Genomic DNA, 23,975 nt, shown 5'->3' with positions numbered 1-23,975 from the left:
TAACCAAAGATCACAAGGCAGATGAAAGCAACACCTGAAGAATATCTGGGATAGAGAACAGGTGGTAGTTTCATGGACAGCATTGTGATAAGCCAGTAAGAACAAGGGTAACATCTGGTCTTAATCCTGTTGGTTTCTGGTACCATAGAGATTATTATGGAAGGTTCGATTAAACCTTTCTACCATGCCATCTGACACAGGATGTAAAGGTGTCGCATCAGTTTTATTCAATGCCAAATACCTTACAAAGTTCCTTAATTATAGCTGAGATAAAATTCCTTCCTTGATCGTAATGTAATTGAAGAGGCATTTCAAACTTGGAAATGCAACAGTCTATCATTACATTTGTTACCATGACAGCCTCTTGACGAGGGATAGGATACACTTCAGGCCACTTTTTGAAGTAATCAGTGACAATGAGGATGTATTTGTTGCCGTCAGCAGTTTGTGGCAGACAGATATCAGAGGCGATGTGTTCAAAAGCCACTGCTATATTGTAACCTTGCAGCATTCTTTCTTCTGTCCTTCCTGACCTGCATTTCTTCTGTCCCTGATCTGCTATTTTCATAGAATTTTAATTGCAAAAATATAAAAGTTTTTAGAAGCTATTATTAATGTTTATGGAAATTATTTGACCCCTAATCCTAGTATTCAGAAGGCACCTGCCATTGGAAGAGAACATGCCAATGAAAAACTTTAAATTTGACAAAGAACCAGCCTGTGCTTGCAGGGATATTTTGAAGGAGGGAATGGAATTTTTTTTCCCTTCTGAAGAAAAGGGACTTGTGTCTCTGATCCCCTTGAAATTTGATAGAATTACTGAAAATCTACATCATAGTAAATGTTTTGGGAGGGTCTGATTTTAAATTTAGTGGCTTAATCCCTTTCTTGGTGATATTTTCTTTCACTAAGCAATTTTATAATCTTCTTTACCTTATTTGGCGACTTTAAAAAATTTGTTGTTCTACAATTTGATTATATTAACTGAATTTTTGATAACAGTTTGACCATATTAATTGAATTGTTGATAACAGTTTGGTCATATTAATTGAATTGTTGATTAGAATGAGATATATATTTTCCATCTTTTCATATGCAAATGGCATGACTTCAGCAAATTGATAGCAATACCCAAATAATGACATTGACCGCTATCAGGTTAAGCAATGTATACTGTATCAAGTTTTAAGTGTTCAGATCCTGTAGTTAAAATCAAAAACTCCATACTCTGTTTTGAGATGGCAAATAAATAAAATGTGAGGTGTCAACAAAGTAATCATTTTAAATTCATAAGAAGGAAATAAGAAGTTGTAAGGATCCTAAGTTTTACTAACATTTATTTTATTTTAAATCTTTACTATCACTTCTTATTTTCTACTTCTGGCCAGAATTAAAAGCTTTAACTTATTTATGCAAATTTGTCTTGCTAACGCCAAGTACTTAAGTTGTGGCTTTTTGCCAAGCAAGAGAGAGGAAGGAGCTATTAGAAGCAGGCCGCTGACCATAGTAGTTTTACTCGTTTGCTGGTTGCCTTCAAGGCCAGAGGTTTAATCCTCTTGATAATTTTAAACGTATCGTAGTTTTAGCAGCTCTCTGTACTACATATGACTTTTTGTTAATTAACGGCCAATCTTAAAGTAGGCACTTGTATATTAATTAAAGTTAGTTTAGTTAGAGTTTTAGTTAATATTTTTATATTCTTACGTTCAGACCACAAGTGGTTGGTCTCTGTATTCCGAAGTCTGGAAATCTCTGTAAAGATAGAAAAATAAAGGGTTTCGTATACCCTTTCTGTGTGTATTGTCTACTTCAGAAATTATTGAACATAGCTTGAGTAAGCTCCCTGTTCCGAGTCAGGACAGTTCATGTTTCCAAAGCAAGTAAAGAGGAATACCAGTCCTGATAGTGGATGTAGTACAGAGAGCTGCTAAAACTATGATACGTTAAAAATTATCAAGAGGATTAAATCGCTGGCCTTGAAGGCAACCAGCAAACGAGTAAAACTACTATGGCCAGCGGCCTGCTTCTAATAACGCCTTCCTCTCTCTTGCTTGGCAAAAAGCCACAACTTAAGTACTTGGCGTTAACAAGACAAATTTGCATAAATAAGTTAAAGCTTTTAATTCTGGCCAGAAGTAGAAAATAAGAAGTGATAGTAAAGATTTAAAATAAAATAAACGTTAGTAAAACTTAGGATCCTTACATAGTAAGACAAAGAATAAACCAAAAAGTAAAATAAAACAATGAGTTATGGATCTCTCAGGTAAGATACAAGCAATGCAGTGTTGATAGTAGTTATTTTAAATGATTTTTTGTGTGACGATTATTATTTTAGGCAGAAATAAAAGATGAAGATATACCAAAGCCAATTATTAATGACAAATTTATGGAAGATTTTAAACAGCTTGGAATAGATTATTCTGTGGACTCTCAGGATCGTCTTTTCAGAGCTCATGGTTAGTTATGTGATGTATTTCAGCTTTTTCTATCCCTATCTTCTGAGTGTAAAATGATTCATTAATTGCTTTGCTTTTCTGCTTTCTTCTTCTTCTTCTTTTTTTTTTTTTTTTTTTTTTCCAGGTCATACTATGAGAGAAATTTTTATTTTAAGAGAAAGTGTTTTTGAAAGAGTACCAGATATAGTAATTTGGCCTAGTAAGTTTTTGCACTGATTTCTTATTAATAAAATATGTGCTTTGTAAAAAGCTGCTTTTTGATCTGTTTAATGTATAATTTGAAGGTTTTTGGCCAATTAATTTCAAAATCAATTGTCAAAAACTGTTCAATTACTATGCTTTGTGTAGAACTTACTTTAAATTGTAATGTTATTATTTGATAAAACTTGCGGTGTGGAATTGCATAAAATACTGCTGTACCGTTAGGCATACTTAGTAATTATTTAGAATAGTCAATAAACTGTCATCCTGCATTTAATAGAATTATAACTTTGTTTGAGCTTTTTTTAATTTTTAACTTAACCAATACGGTGAAAATCGCTTAACACGAAACTGAAGGGACTGAAATATTTTTTTGTGTTAAAGGATATTGCAAATGTGTGTATATATATTCAACAAAATTAAGTTTATTAAAGTACTTTATATTTACATAGATATGTATATATGCATGCATTTAATAAAAATCAATGAAACAAAAACATCCACAAAATACAAAATTTTCAAGTTTTTTGAAAAACAAAACATTTATGGAGGTTTTGGAAAATAATCTGATATTTTCTTTTGCATTGTCTTTTTTAGCATCAAATTGTTCGATGTTGTCTATTTTTTTATTCATTTCACCATTGGAAAGTGAGTCTAAATAACTGCATATATTTTTTATGATGTTCCTCATCTCGGATGACATGAGAACAGGAGCTGCATAATTCATTTCCTTTTCATCATTGGAATCTGTATCAGTGATGTTTTTTTAGCTTTGAAGAAACTCCAAACTGTCTTTGTCTGTTATAATTGGGCTGTACGCACGTTATCATCATCTACTGCAATAATTCTACCGATAATACAGTAGAACAGTCCAATAATACAGAAACTTTCTCAAACATTTCATTAAGTGGCAGCTCAGTTTCAGTATCCTCCTTCTCCATTTCTTTTGGCGTGAACCAAAGTTACTGATTTTTACACACACTGCAATGTACTCGTCACCGAATTCCAAAGCAAACTGATGAGAGATGAGATGTTTCTGTGTGGCGTTTTTTAGGGGTGGAGGATGAAAGTAGCTTAGATAAACAAAATTGACTCGTGTCACTGGCTATTTCGAGGGTATTTCAAAGACAAATTAGCCAGATCAGATGATGAAGTCACAGTAGCAAGTTCTTGTGCGTCTCCTTCCCCTGTGTGTAGTTGCAGCGAAATAATTCTGAGCATATCTTTGTATATGTTAGCATAATCTAAGGGGAAATTTTAAATGCCAGCATTCATGGAGAAACAGTAGGAAAACATAGCAGCAATTAAATAACAATTATGTGAAGTTTTAGGCAATGGTAGAACAATCAAGTTAGCCTCCTTTCTATGAATTATGTGAAACCACCTATCTTTCATTTCACAATCCTCTTAAATCTCGCCTGCACGGCTGTTATTTTCCATATTTTGTTCATATCAAGAAGGGAAATCTTTTTGTATTAAATGAAAAAAATTACATGAAAATACATAGTAGATGGTTGGGACTGTTGTATTATTTCGTGTGAACCGATATTTCATCTTAAGCATTTTCGCATTAAACGTATTTCTGTATTTTAACTGAAATAAACTGCTGCTGGAAAGTATTTTATTTCATATGTTATCAAATTGAAATACATTTAAATATATAAGTTATAATTTCCAGTTATTTAATTTTTAATAATAGAAGTTCGACAAGAATAAAAATTTCACTTTTGAAGTAACACCTCTGTACTATCAGTAATACACAATTAACTTCTTCACAGTTTGCTTTGAAAGCACCAGAATAAAGCAAAAGTCCAAGAAAATCCAATTATTAGTACCTTTCATTCTGCATTCATTGGTTTTTGGATTAGTCCATTTCATGATTAATTTGATCTCACTTTGATAAAACAGTAAATTCCAACTGTCCTCAGGCTGTGTTTTTGAACTTATTTTTGAAATTCTTCAGACCAAGAAGTTGAATGAAAATTTTATGCTTTTTTTTTTTTTTTCCCTTACACCATGTTAGTTCCATGGTTTGGTTCTTTTTTACACCACTTAAAATTATTTTTTTCGCAAAAATTATCATATTTTATACAGTCATCTGAAAATTTCTCTAATCCCAAGAAAGGTCAGATTCTGTTTTATGCAATTAATGCTATATGACTCTTTGGTATTGGAATATTCTAAATCCCCCCACCCCCCAAAAAATTCACAAAATCATTTGTTCCTTTTTGTTGGATGTTTTGTTATAGAATTTGAAGCCATAATTATCACTTCTACAAAAACGAGCAACACATAAATAGCATCTGTCACACACAAAAACTGGTACTCATCTGCTGTGTGTGGTCTTCCAAACTATTAAAAGAGAAAACACATAGTAACTAGAAAAGTAACCAAGTTAAAAAGAGAAAGCAGAATATGTGACCTTGACCAACCTGTTCCAGAAGGGTAGTGAACATTTTCTATTTTTAGGGTTGGGAACAAGGTTCAGAAAATATTATGCAGTCTACCAGACTGCACATAGCATTTAAAGGTTAACAGTGAAACCTTGTCTTAAGTTATGGTGAATCAGAAAACTAACATTGCAAAAAATGAAATGTCGAAATTATAGCTTATTTCAAAACAAGCATTATTCTAAAATTTCAAAAAGTATGTTGGGAACAATATTGTAGTGTACTACACATTCATTACATGCACTGAAAGACAAATAAAATGTTCATAGTCTCTTATGTCTATTTCTGTGGAAAAATGTTCGTCTATATGGTCAGCAACCGACTTTTATGTAAAGTGTTTCTTCCAAGCTGCTTGTGGCTCATTGTTTTTTACAAAGTGTTTGAATGAGTATAATGCATTTCTGATTGATGTGACTGCATACTAGGAAAGCTTCAGCATTACTAATTTGTGGTGTAATTGTCCATGTCTGTTTGAGAAGCATTCTTGGTACATTCAACTCAGTTCTTGTCCATTTCCATCCACAGCTCCATAAGCATAATGCACACTGCCAGTTTCTCAGTACTGAACTAATGCATCTTTCTCCTGCATTCATTGTCCTTGCTTGAACTTATTTGTCACAGTCTGACAGAACAGGATATCAAGTTTGCAAATTATCTTCTGGGACACCCTGTAGTTCTATTTAGCAGAGAAAACTGAGTGGGAAAAGAAGATCCCATGGGAAATAAATCGGGGGGGGGGGAATAATCTTAAGGAAAATATAACCATAATAACATTAATGAAAATTTATTAAGGTTATTTTTTAACTTACTGGCAGTTTACTTCCTGAGTGAGGGTGAGGAAATAAATGCATACACAGAATTATTTTTACATGCCTGAAATCGCAGATTTCTCAGAAATGGTGAACTATAAATTTGTGAATTTATGTGGAGTGATACGTAATATTGTAACATGTAAATGCAAAGGAAAAAAAAAATTAAGAACACTGCATATGGTATGGTAAGTAAACTATAGCATGAAACAATAAAAGTAGTAATAATATGTTATCAGGAGAATTCAGGAGAAAAAAAAAAAAGTTGAAAAGAATAACTCGAATTAGGCTAATGAATGTAATATAGAATGTGATCTCCCTGACATCTAGGCAAATATCACAATGTGTATTTATGTTGTCAATAATGTTGTTAATCACAGTTTGGGGAATTCAGTTCTGCTCTCTCCAGCAGTGCAGTCTTCATTTCATTGCATTTCTAGGAGAAGGATGTTTGTGTGCAACTCCTTTTCCAAGTTAGTCTATAAGTTCTGTATCAGGTTAAGATCAGGAGATTTTACTGGTCAACGTATTTGCTCAATATCCTCTTTTTCAAGGAACGTATCATCAAAGTTTGCTGAATGTGGACGAGCATTATCATCTGTAAATAACAAGTCAGATCCATATACACCTCTGAAAAATTTTACATAAGTTTCTAAAAACCTCATCCTAATATCTCTCGTTGGTTGCAGATCTGCCGTTGAAAAGGTATAGGGCATACATCCACCAATCATTATTTCTCCCTAAACCATCACTCCTGCTTAACTGAAACAGCCATGTTCCAAAATGTCTGAAAGAAAATTTTATATTCTTGACTCCCTCCAGATCTAAGCACATTTAGAATTAGATGCAAAACTAAACCTCATCAGTACGGGAACATGGAATCATTGTTGTTCACTCCAGTTCTAACGTTCTTTGCATGAATAGAAGTGATTCCTCATTTGCTGTGAAAATAGTGAAATACATACCCTTGGCTTTCTAGCATAAAGGCCCTTTCATTAACCCATTAAGCTTTCTGTATGTAGTGCTCCATGATACAACAATTCCAGCAGTGGCTGTATGTTCTGAAGTTAGCTGCTTAACTGTAGACTTTCTGTTGTGATGGGTAGTTATTGGCAGATATCAATCTTGAGAAACAGTTATTATTCGTTTATATTTCGTTTCATCGTGGACAGTTATTATTGTCCACACCTTCTTACAGCAGTTCCAGAATTCCAAAATTGTTTCCATTGCGTCCGTTCCATACTGACTGTCTGTTTTGAAAAATATATACGTATCTTGTTACTTCTGTAATTGTGTACTTAGCTTCTTAATAGCTGATGATTTTCCACTTCACAGATTCTTCCAAATGACAACATCGGAGTCATAACAAACCATTTTTAAACCTTACGCACTGAAATCAAATGCTGAATTGCAAAAGTTTGCTTAGTTATTCACTTGACACAAAGTGCTGGATTCAGCATCAGATGACATTAGAAACTGTTCGATTATTTTTGATTGGGTAATGCTAATTAGGCTTCTCTCATATATTCATCATAAAAATTGCTTACGTTGATTAGATATTTCATAGAATATCATTATTTTTGGGTACGTGAAGATAAATTTTGTCCTGAGTGTTTAAGGTTTCAGACTTTATTAATGAGAAAGAGTTAAGAGGTTATTGTATCAGATTGCACTAAGTCAAAATCAAATATGCAGTCTTTCATTGAAATGAAAAGACGTAAGTATAATTCCTTAGAACTTGAGATAGCTAGGGAATGGGACTATTCACCATGGCTGATTCGCCATCGGGCCACTTCGCCGTCAAGACGTATTTTTCTTTACACAAATGTATTATATCTTGCCGTATTATATTCAGTCGATTTAAATTAATACCTCTGTTTAGTTTAATAATTTAATTTAATAAATAAATAATTAATATTTTTGTTTATAGTTTTAAACAAATACACCATTATACATAACATATTAATTTTAAAAGAGTAAGGTGCTGATGATATTCCAAAGTAATTCCGTTTTCGATTCATGTGAAATTCCTGCTTGTATGAATGATTTCTCTGAACTAGCTGATTAAAATTTCAAGAAATTTTGATGAATCATGTAAATATTGTTGCTGCATAATTTTAAAATCGATAATATAACTTCTGTTGTATCAGAAGTTTAGCCCCAGTTCTCTTTGATACTGACATAATTTTCCCACTAACTATGTGTAATTTCTTTATATCTCATACTTGTGAATAACTGTACATATTAAAAGCAACCTTTTTTAAGTATACAAAAGGTAAACAGAATTATTAAATTAAATAAATTTAATACGAGTATAATACGGCAAGATAAAACACAGTCATGTAAAGAAAAATATGTCTTGACGGCGAAACGTCCCAATGCCGAAAAGGGCCACAGTGAAATGGTGACGATGAAAAGTCCTAGACCCAATATCTAAGTAACAAAAGAGAATGGAAAGGAGCAAGGGTGATCCCGAAGTGTTGTCATCTTCATTGGAACTCATGATGTACAAAGTGAATAACTGCTGTGCACATGGGAAGGGGTTATAAAAATTGATCTGAACCTACCTCAGCAATTTAATTTTCAGTTTTGAACAGTTAGAATGCCAAATTATGTATTGTTTTTATTGGAAGACAGACATTTTCAGTGATACTGAACATTGTCTTTGCAAGCAGGTGTATATTAGAATAATACTTTGAATAAATCAACCGCAAATAGCATCTTAAAAAAAAAAAAAAAAAAAAAAAAAAAAAAAAGGTAAGCTTTTTGAAATTTTGAAGAGAAGTAAAGTAAGAAATAAGTAAGGGAATAAAAGAACTTGGTTATTTGATCAGGACAATATTGTTTGAGTATTATTTCAATAGCTTCTCTCCAGAAATCTCAGAATCTTTCTCAGTAAGTCTATGCTAAGGATGAAAGTTGAGCAGCTGACGAAATGTCTCTTTGTTCAAAAGGATGTCTGGGTGTATGTAGGTAAAGACAGAACATTGTTGTCAAAAAAACTAGTGGGAAATTGATTCACAGACATGGATTTCCCTCTAATCTTTCTGATAGCTGTGGAGGTTATGTGTTTTCCTCTACATACCAAGATACCTTCTGAACATATGGACGCTTGATTCTTGTCCAGTAACTTAGCTAGCTTTTCAGATTAGGGAGAAATTCATGTCAGAATTAAGCCATCCAGCTAGTATAGTGATACTGACTGTAATACTGATGGGTCTGAATTTAATTCTGGAGAAGGCATGGTTTTTATAAGTGTCTGTGTGTCAAGGAGGCAATAATGAGCAGAAACTCCTCTTGAGAAATTGTGGTAGGGGAAGAAGGTTGAGAAACCCTTGGTCATCTCCCTTGTCATCTCCTATGGTGTTCTTTCTCAGAATCGCAGAAAAACTGCACAGCTAGTGCAACAGGACAATACCTGTATGGCCAATGGTGAATTTCTGATGTCTTGCCCACTTTTACCTGTACCTGTTTGTGAATTGAGAAATGTTTTGTCTGTTGTTGAGTCTAGAATGGCCAAGCATTTGTACTAGCTATTTATCTAATAGCTATTCTTCAGCAGTGATGAGACTGGAACATTGAATTTACTACACCTGGATAAAAAATTAAATTTTAAAAGGGGAAAATGTGTTTGGGATAAAAAATGAAAACTTCAGTTAAGTTGTGGATATGGGCTAACATCTTAGGGTCAAATTGTTAGTAAGAGGACATTATAAGGAACCCCAAATATTTTTAAAATGTCAGCTAATTTGTGGTGAATTATTACTTCAAAAATAAGGCCAAAGTGACTTCACCTATTTTCCAGAACTTTATTGGTGGGATTGAGGGTTATGAATGAAAAAAGAAAAATTCTACTTCTGGTGGACAGTTGCTCATTCCTGTGTTATAAATCTGATAAACATTAATCTAGTGTTCTTGCCTGTGAACATCATACTGGTCTTCAATTCATTCATCAAGTTGCAATTCATAGCTTGAAAACCTATTGCAAACAGAGAGTAGCACCTTTAAGTTTTTAAATGAGGACAGAGCCTGTCAGTATGCTGGCCTGAATGCTGTGTATTTTTCAGTGAGATGCAGAAGTGTGTGTCATCTTTCAAGTCATTTTCTCACCTATCATTAAGCTTTTTCTCAAAACCTGCCGAATACGGATTTGAGGAATATGATTTTGCGTATACATGTCATCTTGGTTCTCTCTTGGTTTTATCAATAGAATCCTGTTTTTTTTTTTTTTTTTGACAGAGATCTCCCAGTTTCTAATTTTTAGTCTTAATAATGTGCTTTTCATCAGTGAAGTCAAATTATGCTAATAAAATAGATGTGGGACAAAAATGACATTTTAAGTATCATCGCTCAATTTATGAAACATAAATTTTGAAAATGTTGTTCCTCCACCCATAGTGATTTTTGACAATCTTTCTTAATATTTTTTTTTTTTTTTTGTCTGAATTGTTTGAATCTACAGTAGACATTTATAGAACGTGATATGAAGATTCAGCCTAATGTTAAATCAGTAAATATTTGTATTTAATTTCATTTTAGTCGGCATTTGGTACATTATTAAAATTATTCATTCAACAGTATATACATTAATTAATTTTATTTTTGCCAAGATTAAAAGGACTTTAATAAATTAAAGCCTTTCATCCCTACTCTTAGTATAAAAATGTAAAAATTTAAAAAATGAAATTAACCAAAGAGCATAAAATTTAGAATATGTAATTAAACATCAATATTTTATACCAGGAACCGTATTGTAAATATCTGAACAAACTGAATCATGCATTATAAAGCAAAAGTAAACCAATTTTGAGTTCTTTTAAAACTGTGTTGGCATATCCTGTTTTCTTCCTCAGTGTTCCATTCGATTCAAGTTAAGAGAAGGCAAGTTGTTTTTCTAAATTTCAGATATATTGAACGAAAAACAAAAGTCAGCAGGTGTTCACCATAAGTGGAATTGATTGTTATTATTCTGTTTAGTCATTTTTATTACTTTTTCTAATAGCTAACTCCATATCCTATGCTATGAATATTTTTACCATTTCAAATGCAGCAAAATCTCTCCTGGTGACTACTTGCGTAAAAGGCCACTTGGGAAAGTAACAGGTATTTTTCAGAACGTAATTAAATAACAATATCAAACATCACTACTGATAATCATGCTCTCTAATGCAGCCATGCCCATGTAAGACCAAAATCTCCATCTGTGTTGAGGAAGGTTTCATTATAATTGCTTTCCTATTATCTATTAAAATAAACATGGAATTCTTTGAAAGTTCTTTCTTATTTGTTACATTAATGTCACTAAATTAATTGATAGTATCTGATTCTAGATAAATAGTTTTAGGTAACTGATGTTAACATAAAAGATTATAATATTGTGTTTAATAATTGCAGGATGCCATGATGATGTCTTAAATATTGTTCAGTGTGCCACTGAGCACAATGTCGCAATAATACCTTTTGGTGGTAAGTAAACTTTTATATCTATACATTTTTTTAATTACTTATTTTTAGCAATGCATATTAAAATTATATTTTGATATAAAGGTAACTATGATTTCTCGAGAAATCTATGCTTTTTTCCCCTATAGATTATTGTATGTAGAAAATTTGTATGCGAATATTGTTATGAGAATTTTCATTCATTTATTAAACCTTATATTCTTACTGTTATAAAACTATTTTCCATGAGATAAATTGCTAGCATATTTCAAAGTTTTCTATTAGATATATCTTATAATATTTAAAATGAGATTTTTTAATTTAAAATTAGTGCATATTGCTAAAGAATTTTTAATTTGAATTAAGATTATAAAATTTGGTACATTGCTAATTAAAATTTCAATTAGAAATGACATTAAAAAATTTTTAACTTAGCGTCCAATTATTTTCAGTTTAAAAATAAATGCTCAAAAGGGATGGGGGGAGAAAATTCTAGAATAATTTTTTCTCTTTCATTCTTAAGATTATTCGAACTTTTATTAAAATACTGTATATCAAGCTGAAAATAAATGCAATGTAGCTTGAATAATTTCTTTCATAAATGCAAAATCTTTATTTTGTGTAAAAACTATGAAAATCTGTTAAGAAACTGAGTAAAAATGTTAGTAGACATGAGTATCATTATAAACTTGAAAACTGTATGAATTTAGCTTTATAGGATATTTATGGTATGGTCCTGGTCATAAAATGCTTTTTGCATTAGGTAATGTCATTAGAAAGGTAGGAATTATTAAAGAAAATATTTTAATAAGGTTAGTTGTAGTTGCAAATTTTCATTTTGTCAATTCTTTTTAATAATTGAAAATTTATTCTTGAATTTAAAAAAAAATTATAATCTCATTAAAATATTTAATTTCAGAGTTTATAATTTGATTAATTTTACAGGCGCATTACTTATTTATCAATCAATTAAGTAACCATTGCACTTAATAAAATACCAAGTACAGTGTGCATTGGATATCTGCTGGTTTATTTATAGTGTATCAAGGTATCTTAAATTTAACAGTCTAAAAAATTTCAAGAGTTTAAAAAAATTTCGAGTGTATAACTTTAGTTATGCTACTTAACAGTTAAACAGAATCTGAAAATGTCAAGCTTTGAGTGATTCTATGCCTCATGGTTTCATTAGGTTGTAAGGTTTATCCAAAGTTTTTAACATTTATCTTTAGCTAAAGCTACTTTCATGTCCCTCCTAATTTCAGCTTATAATTTCCATCTGGGATGTGTTTTTAGAATCGCCTTTAATGCATATGGGCGGTATGTAAGTCAAAGTTCCACTGACTTCGTGAGAGAGCCTCAGAGTTTTTGACTAGTGCGATTCCATGTTAAAACAGTTGAATCTATGTTAAAGCAGATGAATAATTTTAGCTAAAGGATATCCAACGAAATATTGAATGTTTTATTATTGTCTTCTTTTTGTTGCATATAAACTGTTTATTAAAGGTTTCAGAGTATTTTTTTTTTTTTTTAAAGAACTTTTTGGGTAAACAACTTTTTTACAAAAAAAAAAAAAAAAAAAAAAAACCTCTTAAATAGGTTTTAAAAAAGATGAATAGTATGTGCAAAACAAGAAAAAGAAGTCATTTCACTAATATTTAGTAATTTATATATGTAAATAAAACTGAAAAACACAAGCATCTGAAATCAAATGTGTATGAAAATACCCAATCCATATCCTCAATGCTTTTTCTTATCATGTTACTTAATGTTTAATTTAGGCCAAACTAAGAGAGCCTTAAAATTTCGCATTAAATTAAGGAACATGAGGCAAATGTTAGAAAAAAGGAAAGACAGAAGTCTTCTGTTGCCCAACATTGTTGGTCCGAAAATCACACTTTTAATTTTTCTGCTGCCAAAACTATTCAAAAAACATCTTCCATTGAAGAACTAGATTTTCTAGAGGCATTCCACATTCAAAAAAATCTTTCTGTTCTAGTTAACGACCCTAATTCCAATCCATCTTTGCCTTCAGCCTTTAAAGAAATTATGTTTTAGTTCTGGCTTCATCAACAGTGGCTTATCTCCTGTCCAGGCCTTCTTATCTTATCTAATCATTATATCTTATTAATTTGTGCTTTTACAGTGAGGATGATGGTTCGGTAAAACCATCGAAACTAGTCGTGTGAAAATTTGAAAATATAACGCTGATTTTTGTTGTTTGACTTCTAAATTAGTATTTGTTTGGCATGTTATTGTATCTGCATTTAGTTTATTTAGAATAACAGATAATTAAATCCAAAAATTCTGAAATGAAAAGGAAATGTGAAGAAAGAAACTGAATACATAAAGAGAAAGAAAATTATTCATCAAAGATATGTACAGTTATTATTATGTAAATTACCTAGTTGTTTACAATAATTTCCCGTTTCTATTTCCTCACCTGAATGCAAATCACGTAGAAAGTTTTTAAATTGAGGTTTTTGGAGTGTAAAACAAGAATGTTTCTGACCTCTACTTGGTCCCTGCAGTATTTCCTGCCAGCTCTGATAATTTGTAATTATTTGCCTTTGCATTACAGCTGCCGACATTTGAGTTTGATATGACGATAGAGTTACTGAGCCAGCTTAAAATGAAATTAAGTTGTGTAGTCTTTGACCATTAATTGATATTTTTAGTTTCAATTTGACTCTTCTTGTTTAATTACATCAACATGAGCTGTACTTGATTTTGTTAGCATAAGAACATGCCTCCATGTTCTAAGTCCTTTTTAAACAAGAAGCTTATTTAAACCTTTGACTGACTTTATAGTTACGTTCAGACATAGCGATAATTTGTTTCACATCTGCCCTTGGGGTTTTGGACTACAGTATGAAGTCCGTAATCCGGACTCGTCAGTACTTCGGCGACTCCGGATTAAGGGTTTTTCCGGATTATAGATCATCAATTTAAGTATGGTAAGATGGCATGCAGAAATTATATAATTAAAAATATGAAACCGTAATTTATGAAATAAAGAGCAGTTATGATCTAAAGTGTATCAAAATTTACAAAAAAAGCTTGATATTTATTTGTTTACTTTATTAAACATTACTTTCAATGTAAGTTGTTTAAGTTGCTTCGCTTTTTGTGCTAAATGCGCATACGTAAACATTAAACGTGCGTGCATGAAGCATACCAAAAAAAAAAAGTTTGTGGTTTTGAGGTCCGGATTATAGATCATTCCGGATAATGGACTTCTGGATTACAGACTTTGTACTGTATTTAACTTTTACCAGACCAAATACCGCATAGATACATCATAGATCTCATAGATACATTGTGGAGAAGTTGACAGGTTAGAAGATAAAACATGCAGAAACTAGTGAGAGGACATTCTTTTGCATATTGAGACAAATTTCTAATTGTTAGGAAAGATGCTTAAAGAGAAGGAAATCGATATAAATTAACCAAAATGTCTGGAAAGGCTTCAAATTAAAAAGACGCATAAATATTTTTTTGAGTTGTTACGAAACATAAATGTTTTTTAGCTATTAATGTGTAATTATCCTAATATCGTTTTAGAATCAGTATCATAAATGACAGATATTTTAAACTGTGAAATTTCATTAGATTGTGATTTTAATAGGGCTTTTTTAACAAATATTGTTAAAAAATAAATAAAATTTAATAGTGGCCATGTAAATCCATAATGACTAAGATTATCTAATACCTAATTTAACCACTTATAACTAACTTCTTACCCTTAAAAATTATCTCTGCATATTAGAGTTACTGCTTTTCATTAACCCTTACCGTGGTCACAATATAAAAATGTAAAAATTCATGTAAAACTTATTCTTCGCATCTAGTGAGACTTAAAATAATGAAAAACAACTTATCATCTCTGGCACTTATTAGAACCTTAAGGTATATTATCTGAGTCACAACCCCTGGAACTGTACATGAAACTACTACACAAATTGCATCAGACAGAGCCCAGCTAACTTTCAGAACTTGCTAACCGTGCCTACATCATGCCTTTCAGGTTTGTTCTGATCAGCAGGTCTCTAGGCAACGGTGACAACAGCCAGTCTTTTGTTATAAGTCATTCTGAATATTATCTTACTTCTCATTTTAACCTATTCCACTTGGCATAAAATCTGCTTACTATTTACTAAACCTCTAGACTGAGTGAGTATGTGACAAAATGAGACATAAAATAATAATAAAAAATAACCATAAAGCTAACTGTTAGTGAAACATAAATATCACTTATCTTCTCTCAAATATGTCCAGTTATTATAAGTGTAAAATATTTAATGCTGCTTGATAACTTTCATAAAGTTTATTTTAGTCTCAAACTTAATAATAATGCTAATTAAGTTATGTTTAATAATAATGCATCCTACTTAGGGATCTATATTTTATTTTTAGGATGGCATTACAAAAGTGAAGTTCAGGCATAGATAATATTTTTAATTGAATTTATTCAGTTCCCATTTGTTCACAGGTCCTTAATTTTTTCAATAATGATCCTTAAAAGTCCTTAATTTCCGTGCGCAGAAATGTGTATGAACCCTGTTATATGATAAAAGATTTTGATTGAAGGAAAAATAAATTCCATATTATTTGATGAAAGCAAATGGTTAGGATTTTATCAAGTCTGAAGACGATGATGCAATTGAAAAGCAATGTTTCACTGATAAAAGACTTAAATTAGGTATTATTCATGCAGTATATTTTGTAAAGCAGTGAAATTTTAGACCTGTGTTAGATGATTTAGATTTAAATTGGGCAAATAATGTGAAAAAGAAAATATACGAGGGTTGGGGCAAAAGTCATGGCAACTATTTTTTTCTTGTAGATATGTGAACGGATAACAAAACGCATATGTTTTGTGTGGACGTTCTGCAGGCATAGTGTATATGCAGTACAGCTGATGGGTCTGTGGTAGGGAGGGCTCTGAAATCAGTCAGTTGGTGAGTGCCGTGCGAGATGGAAGTAACCGTGTTGAGCAGGGCGCTTACATCAAAATAGCCGTTCTCCAAGGGAGAAATGCGATGGAATGTCACAGTGAATTAGTAGAAGCCCTTGGGAATAATGCCCTACCATATCGTACAGTAGCACAGTGGGTAGGAAAGTTTCAGCAAGGACGTGTGTCAACCAGTGATGAGCAACGCTTGGGATGACCGGTGAGTGTGCGGATTGATTTGGCACGTGCTGTCATCGAGCACCTCGTGGATGAAGACAGACAATGGACATTACTGGAGTTAGGGCAAGTGGCATCGAGAAACGCACCGTCCACAGGATACTGCGTAATGAGCTAGCGTCAGAATCCTTCTCCAGTCAAATTGATGGTGATCATCGCGTATGATGTCAGGGGTGTCATTGTTCGCCACTTTGTTCCTCATGGCAGAACAGTGGCCACACAGTACTACAGGGACTTCCTGGTGCGACAGGTACGACATGGCATTCGGGATAAACATCCAGATTTTGTGGACAGTCCAATAATTCTGCACAACAATGCAAGACCACATAAAGCAGAGTGTATACGGCAGCTACTCTGACGTTGGGGTTGGGAAGAATTGGAGCACCCACTGTACTTACTCTTCTGACCTTTTGCCCTGTGATTTTGATCTCATTCCCAAGATTAAGGAACCAATACGTGGTAGGCGGTTTGCAACACGAGAGGACATTGCTAATGCTGTGCGCCAACAGATGACCCGATTCACACATTGTGTGGCAAATGCTGAGGTTGATGGTATTCAGTGCCTCCCACATCGTTGGCAGCATGTGGTGACAGTAGCATTGAAGGTCTTTAGTCCCAGGTTTGTCATGTCAACTTTATGTGTATTGTGTTATCATTCTTTTGCACGGTGAAGGCTATATTGCACTCTACACTACTGTAACAAATTCGTGTGTTACGATATTTCAGTGCTATTCATTGTCCACACATGTAGTTAAAACCTTGTTCTTTCGTCTGTATATGTCACATTTTCCAACCGGACTGGTATCTTCAAGAAAAAAAATAGTTGCCATGACTTTTGCCCCAACCTATGTACATTTCTTTTAGGGAATAAATTTCTGTAAGAAGTAAAAAATTATTAAAAGTTTTAACTATATTGCAGTGCAAATACAAAATTCAGCTACCTTCTAAAATGACCCTAAACTCAAACTTTAAATAGATTAATAAATATGTTTGTTTACTAAAATGTCAAATTCTATTGATAAATGAATGCAATTTACATTATAATTATTTTTAGCAATAATATTGACATTCTTTCCCTTATATTGCTGAATTGTAATCCAAACATTGATATATTGAATAAAAATATGTGTGTACTTTCTGCCTTAAAATGTGAGAAGCAGACTTCTGTAATTTGCATGTATGATTTATAGTTTTAAAGTTCATTCAGGCCTCTATTTATAAACTTAACTATTTTTCATTATTGAGTAATTTTGTTCTATTTTCAGTGACAATAAACACAATTTTAGTGTAACATACTTTAAACATTTTATGTTGGAATACATGTCTCAGTTTCTTCTCTCTCTGTGTACAGGTTCACAATAAATAGAATTAATGAATTGATACAGAATTTATGATAGCTTGATAAAATTTATTTTACCAAAAGCAACACATCACAGTTCTGAAACTTTTCACAAAAATACTTATATAGCTCTTTATAGTATCACAGAATGCATCTAAAGAACAAAGCTCAGATATCTCAGTGCCCTGAACTAAACAACTTAGAGCAGGTGTTCTCTCTAGTCTTGTATAGTTTTCACCCATCTGCTGAGAAATCTCTTGTAAATTCCATTGACGACACAAATTATTCATCAAAGTCTGCCAACTTGCCGATATCCTGCCAATTTAGCAAGATAGTCATTTACTCAATGTTGAATATACTTGCCTGTGTATTCTTATTCATCCATCATAGCTTAAGCAGGCTGTTACTATGCTTCATTTTTGCACTTTGTAAAAAGGCTATTGTCTGTTTATTTGTACTATTTTTTTAGGCACTTGAATTTTACCGAAAGCTCTATTTAAAACACTATGAGTACAAACTTCCTGCAGTTAATTATTCTTTACTATCTTTTAATACATGCCTTTTTTAATTGTAGAACCCATAAGTTTGAAAATAATTCACTGCTTGTTGTTCTGTAGAAGACAGATCCTAAATTTTAATACTTCTTTTAAAATAAAAAAAACCATTTTGTCATTTTTATTTTCTGCCCAATGTGCTGTAAATGTATTCTTTTTGCCCATTTTATTTTCTGCATATTTATATGAAACATGAATTTAAATTTTAGGTGGAACCAGTGTATCTGGTGGTGTTGAGTGTCCAGCTCATGAAAAAAGAATGATAATTTCGCTTGATACATCTCAAATGGTAAATTATATCTGAACATTAATATGTATCTTTCATCTGCTTTATTACATCTCAAATTACATTTATTTATTACATCTCAAATGGTAAATTCTACCTCAGTATTAATATATATATTTCATCTGTTATCACAAATAAGTTCTTTTAGATTTTTTATTATTGATAAATATTTTTATATGTTAATAGTACAAATGCCATACACTTCTGTGTATAGGTCGAAACTTTTTGGGACTATTTTGAAAGCTAAATTACAGGGTTGGCTTACATTACAGATCCACTAATTGCAAAAAATATAGGTACTGTTCCATTAGCTGGGCACAAATGATAAATCACTAAATGTTGCACTTAAGTCTTAATTTCTTAAGTTTATGAAAAAAGTAATTTTAAATGAAATGAATTAATCATTTTATGAAAATGAGTTATTTTATTTGCAAAACTGTTTATAATCCAATGAAAGATTTGATGTTGGCAAAATTTTCGCCTAGCTTTCTCCACTGTCGAACTTGTTTTTAATTTATGGAGAATTCAGAGCAGCCATACTATTGTTAGAATTTTTAGCAAATGGAATCTATAAGAATTTTTCTTACCACTCATCTTTCAGACAAAAAATAAAATGGCACAGATTATAAGACTGGCACATATACCACAGATCTTATACAGCACTACAAATGATGCTTTGTGCTGTATTCTGATGTTCAGCTGGAAACTATTCCTGCTCTTACCAGATCTTCAGAAAGTCCCATTTAGGGCCTTACTTTTGGAAATTCCTTAGTTGAGGTTCTCAGCAAGGGACTTGAAAAAAGTGCACTCTGGGTTTATGTACAGATTTGGCTCATATTTAAAATATTTCATAGTTTTGGTTAGGCATGAAAATTATTAATCTGAAACAAATTTCTGTTGGACTTATGATCTATTTTTATTAATTTATAAAACTTTTTTAATATTTTGAATGTAGTTTTAATAGGTTAAGTAGCCCTCTGAAATAACATTCTGTAAAGACAATCTGATGTGGCAAAGCATATCTCCACTGCACAAGATGTTTATCAAAAAATTTTATGTTTAATAAGATGTAGTGTATTTTGTATACTTTGAGTGTCAAAATTTCACTCCCCTCGTATTATTTTCCAGTAAATTAATTGAGAATTTTATCTCCAATTTTTTTATTTTACAATGATATTCCACAAGATAAAATAAAAATTTCAGTGTTTTTAAGAGATATATAGAATATTCAAAATTTAAGCAATATATATATTTGATACTAAATTTAAATTCTAACAAATATGTATAAAAGTAAAAAAGCAAATTTAAAAAAGGCCAAAATAATTTAAAATAATTTTAAAATATGCAAACATGTAAAAGATTTAATTCTCGAACTAATCTACAATATCATTTAAATTCAGAAGCATAAGCAAATCAAGTGCAAAATCTATCCATGAAAATAAATCTACTAATTTAATAAATTAAAATTAAATTAACATTTTTTTTTTAAAAATGCATATTGAATGATTTTATAGTAGGCAGGAGACTTATCAAGGAGAAGTTGTCCCCAAACCTAACTCTCCAATCATTCAAATCATGTTTCGTCATTCATGCTGGCAAGAGTAAAAGTCAAAACCAAAAGTAATTCCAATAAAGCGGTATCCTTAGAAATTTACATTTAAGTATTAACATTTAAGAATTAAAGTTCAAAAAGGAAAACACTAATTAAGTCCCTAGAGAAACAAGCAAGTAAAGTCAAGGATTAAACTTTTTCTTAAAAAATTAAATTTTTTAAAAATTAATTTTTTATAAAATAATAAAAAAATCTATGTATTTTAGAAATCCTTGTCTACAGAAACTTCCCCTACACGAATATGCATATCAATAAAAAGAAACTATAAAAGAACTATACATAATCCATATAAACCAATAAGAAATAAGAAACAAAAAGAAACAAAAGAAACTAATTCACAATTTTTAAAATAAATATATATTTAAAAAAAATAATTTCATATTTAGAAAATACTTAGATACTACATAAAAAATTAAAAAAAAAAAAAATACTTAAAGCAAGTAAATAGTAAGTTTTAACTTACCTACTATATGAGTGTTGGGGTCTGCAAAAGTGTTGTGAAAGTGAAGTAAGTGTGTTCTTCAAATTATATAGATGGCGCTTATGTAGGTAAAGTTGAGTGTCAAGCTGCTATTTTTGTTATAGTAAAAATTTTTTTGTAAATATTAATATTAAATTAAATTAAATTAAAAATCCTAAAGGTAGTAATATCAATTATTTAGGGAGTTAAGTAACTGAGCTAATCAAGAGATGCATTTTTGCTTGAAGGAAATTAAAGTGAAGTGGTATGTGAAAAAAATGTAAAATGTTTGTAAATTGAAATGTGTGTTCTGTTGAAAAATTGTTAAAAAAATTTAAGTGAAAGATATTTTTTGTGAAAATTGCAAAAAATTAAAGTAATTAAGAAAAACTGAAATGTTTTAATATTAAAGTTTTAAAGTAAAATTTCCCAAATTTTTTTTTTGAAATGAAGTCTTTAAAAAACCTCTAAAAATTCCCAGAAATTTCTCAAAAATTCCTTTAAGAAGTTAAATAAAACTTAAATTTGATGAAAGAAAACATTAAAAGTTTAATGAACTTGATTTAATTGGTATATCAAAACTTAACTAAATACTGGCTAAAGTATGGAAAATTAGAAGAAGATTAAAATCTTCACTCAATTCGGGCTATAATTGAGACTTTTGAAAAGAGTTGGCCCTTTATTAGTAAAAGGAAAGAATCCAGTATTGATTAAATATACATATTTACAAAATATTTACAATAAAAATTTACAATAATTTCTCTACTCTTTTATATCCTTCATTACCCTCCAGTTAAGGTTTAAGGTAATGTTATCATATCCAAAAGAGCCAAAAAAATTATAAAGTAAAGTCAAGGCCTGCCCTTTTTAATATATAAATTAATAAATTTTGGTGGTACTTGGTTATCAACTTGTACATTAATTAATTTTATGATTTCTTCCTTTAAATCGTCATTTTCAGTACATATATTTTTTATTCTGATAATTTGGCTATGAAATGCGTTTTCTATTACTTTTCTAGAGATATTAGAGTTCCAATTAATTAGTTTAATAGTAAGAAAATGGAAATTCCTTCTTTTATCAAATAATTTAATTTTGTTGTGTTTAATAATTTGCAGGTCTAGGATTTCAATAGTATCTTGATTCGTATTCGTTTTATTAAGTGTTAAACTATTTGGGTAAATTTTGAATTTCTCAAAAGTAGAATTATTATTGAAAGTTATAATATCATCTATGTATCTAAAAGTATGAGCAAATAGCTTTAATTCATTTTTATTTAAACTGAGTTGGAATTTATATTCAAATGTAAAAAGAAATAGGTTACAAATTTGTGTAGAACTGTTTGCTTCCATAGGAATTCCTCTAACTTGCTGAAAGATCTTATTATTGTATTTAATGTAGTTATTAAATAATGCACAATTCAGATAAGTATTCCATCTTTCAATACAAAGGATGTCAAGTATGTCAGGAAAAAGTTGTGGGAGTTGCATTAAACTAGTAAAAAGTTCTTCTAATGGTAGAGAAGTATAAAGGTTTTCAAAGTCATGGCAGTTAATGTTCTTGATTGTTAAACTTTTAAAACTGCTGAGAACTGGAGCATTATTATAAATAATCCAACTATAATTGTGTTGTTTATTAACGAGATATTGGATTAATTTACAGATTTTTTTAAGTATAATTGCAAATATGTAATCTATATTCTTTTTATAATTATTTGTACCATTAGCAATAAATCTAAATTTGAGTGTTGATTTATGAAATTTTGGGAGAGCATATAGATTTGCTAATCTCTTGTAGTTAGATGGTTGTGAAATTTGCAGTTTCTTATGAAATGCTTTTAGCTTTTTTGCAATAACATTTTCTTGTAGATTGGTGAGTTTGTAAGTAATGGCATTATTGAGTTCAGTATTAATTAATGAGACATAAAAAAATTTTCATATTATGCTAAAGTTATTATTGGCTGTGTCAATTTTGGTAATTAGGAACTTTTGTTTTAAATCCTGTAAAAGAGGTATGAGAATATTCCACTGTAAATGGCTATTAAATTCAATTCTTCGAATTTTTTGCTTGAATTCTTCTAATACTGCATGTTTCCATGAAATAAAGGTAGAATTTGGAATATTTAATTTGAAACTAGTTTTAACTATAAATTCGTCTATATTTTTTACGAAACTTTTAAAACTGTGATGTTTGTTAATTTTTAGTACTGGTCTAAATTTGGTACCTTTTTCCATTAAAATTCTTAAATGTTGGTTTTGAACTATTGCTAAATTGCCTGTTATAATATGTTGATGAAATTGATCTATGAAATCTTTGTATTGAAGCTCTTTACAGTATCAATGGGCTGTAGTAGCTAATTCATGGTGGTTAATTAGCAGTTTACTAAGAGGTTTTTGATACTTGAAAGCTGGTGAGATCTGTACTTAGGTAGCTGGAAAAAGTTGTTGACTTTTTCTGAAAATTTTGCTAAACTGAATATGATCATTGTTAAGATGAAGGAAATTGATTTTGCAGTAATATTTATTGTATTTGTTATTTGTAGAGAACTTATAATTACAAAAGTCAATGATAAGGTCTTTGATAATACTGTGCCCAGTAAAATGCTGTTTTACAAATTTTATTAGTAATTTTAAGAAATTGTGCTTACAAGTATGCAACCAAGTAATTATATTTTTAGTGAAATTATCAGTAAGAAAGTAATTATTTATATTATCGTTTAACTTTTTTGTATCTATTTTTGAAAGAAGTTTATTTTTATGTTTATTACCTGCTCTGGTTCCTCGTAATGTTTTTTTACTGAATAATTTAAAATGGCTGTAAGTTGGAATTTCAGAATTTAATTTAATGTGTTGGTTGAATGTATTGAGTCCATAAGGGTAAAGTGTTTTGAATTTAAGCATGTAGAGTGACTCTTTAAATAATCTAACTTTGTATTCAGGTACAGTGTCCAAAATTTGAATATTAATTTTTTTGAAATCATGTATTTGAAAATGTTCTAATTCAGCTGTATTAAGTGTGCTAAAATTAGTAGTTGCAAATTTTTTAATGTGGGCTCTGTGGTTGTTAATTCTAATATTAAGACTATTTTTGGTTTGTCCAACATATTTAAGATTTCATGTGTTACAAGTGATGAGATAAATGCAATTATAAGTTTTTCAAAATGGGAGTTGTTTAGTGG

At 30.7% G+C, this 23,975-nt stretch overlaps 1 protein-coding gene and 1 long non-coding RNA gene across 3 annotated transcripts in view; one reads left to right on the top strand and one right to left on the bottom strand.

Annotated features, from left to right (window-relative positions):
- The window catches only part of LOC118189051 (alkyldihydroxyacetonephosphate synthase, peroxisomal-like), a 170,199-nt gene that overhangs the window by 46,196 nt on the left and 100,028 nt on the right, over positions 1-23,975 (top strand). For both annotated transcript variants that reach the window (XR_015043415.1, XM_035359586.2), the window contains exons 4-7: positions 2,336-2,456; positions 2,581-2,655; positions 11,311-11,382; positions 18,649-18,728. Coding sequence is in view for 1 of the 2 variants with exons in the window: in XM_035359586.2 (XP_035215477.2) it covers positions 2,336-2,456; positions 2,581-2,655; positions 11,311-11,382; positions 18,649-18,728 (348 nt within the window). In the remaining variant the exon portion in view is untranslated. The remainder of the gene's footprint in view (positions 1-2,335; positions 2,457-2,580; positions 2,656-11,310; positions 11,383-18,648; positions 18,729-23,975) is intronic.
- The window catches only part of LOC146994985 (uncharacterized), a 36,354-nt gene that overhangs the window by 10,247 nt on the left and 2,132 nt on the right, over positions 1-23,975 (bottom strand). The gene's annotated exons all lie outside the window — the stretch shown is intronic.

The sequence above is a fragment of the Stegodyphus dumicola genome, chromosome 10 (genome assembly GCF_044657685.1).
Source record: "Stegodyphus dumicola isolate Sdum_Otavi_A_Nest chromosome 10, ASM4465768v1".
Taxonomy (NCBI): domain Eukaryota; kingdom Metazoa; phylum Arthropoda; class Arachnida; order Araneae; family Eresidae; genus Stegodyphus; species Stegodyphus dumicola.
This window is presented reverse-complemented; position numbering and strand designations above follow the sequence as displayed.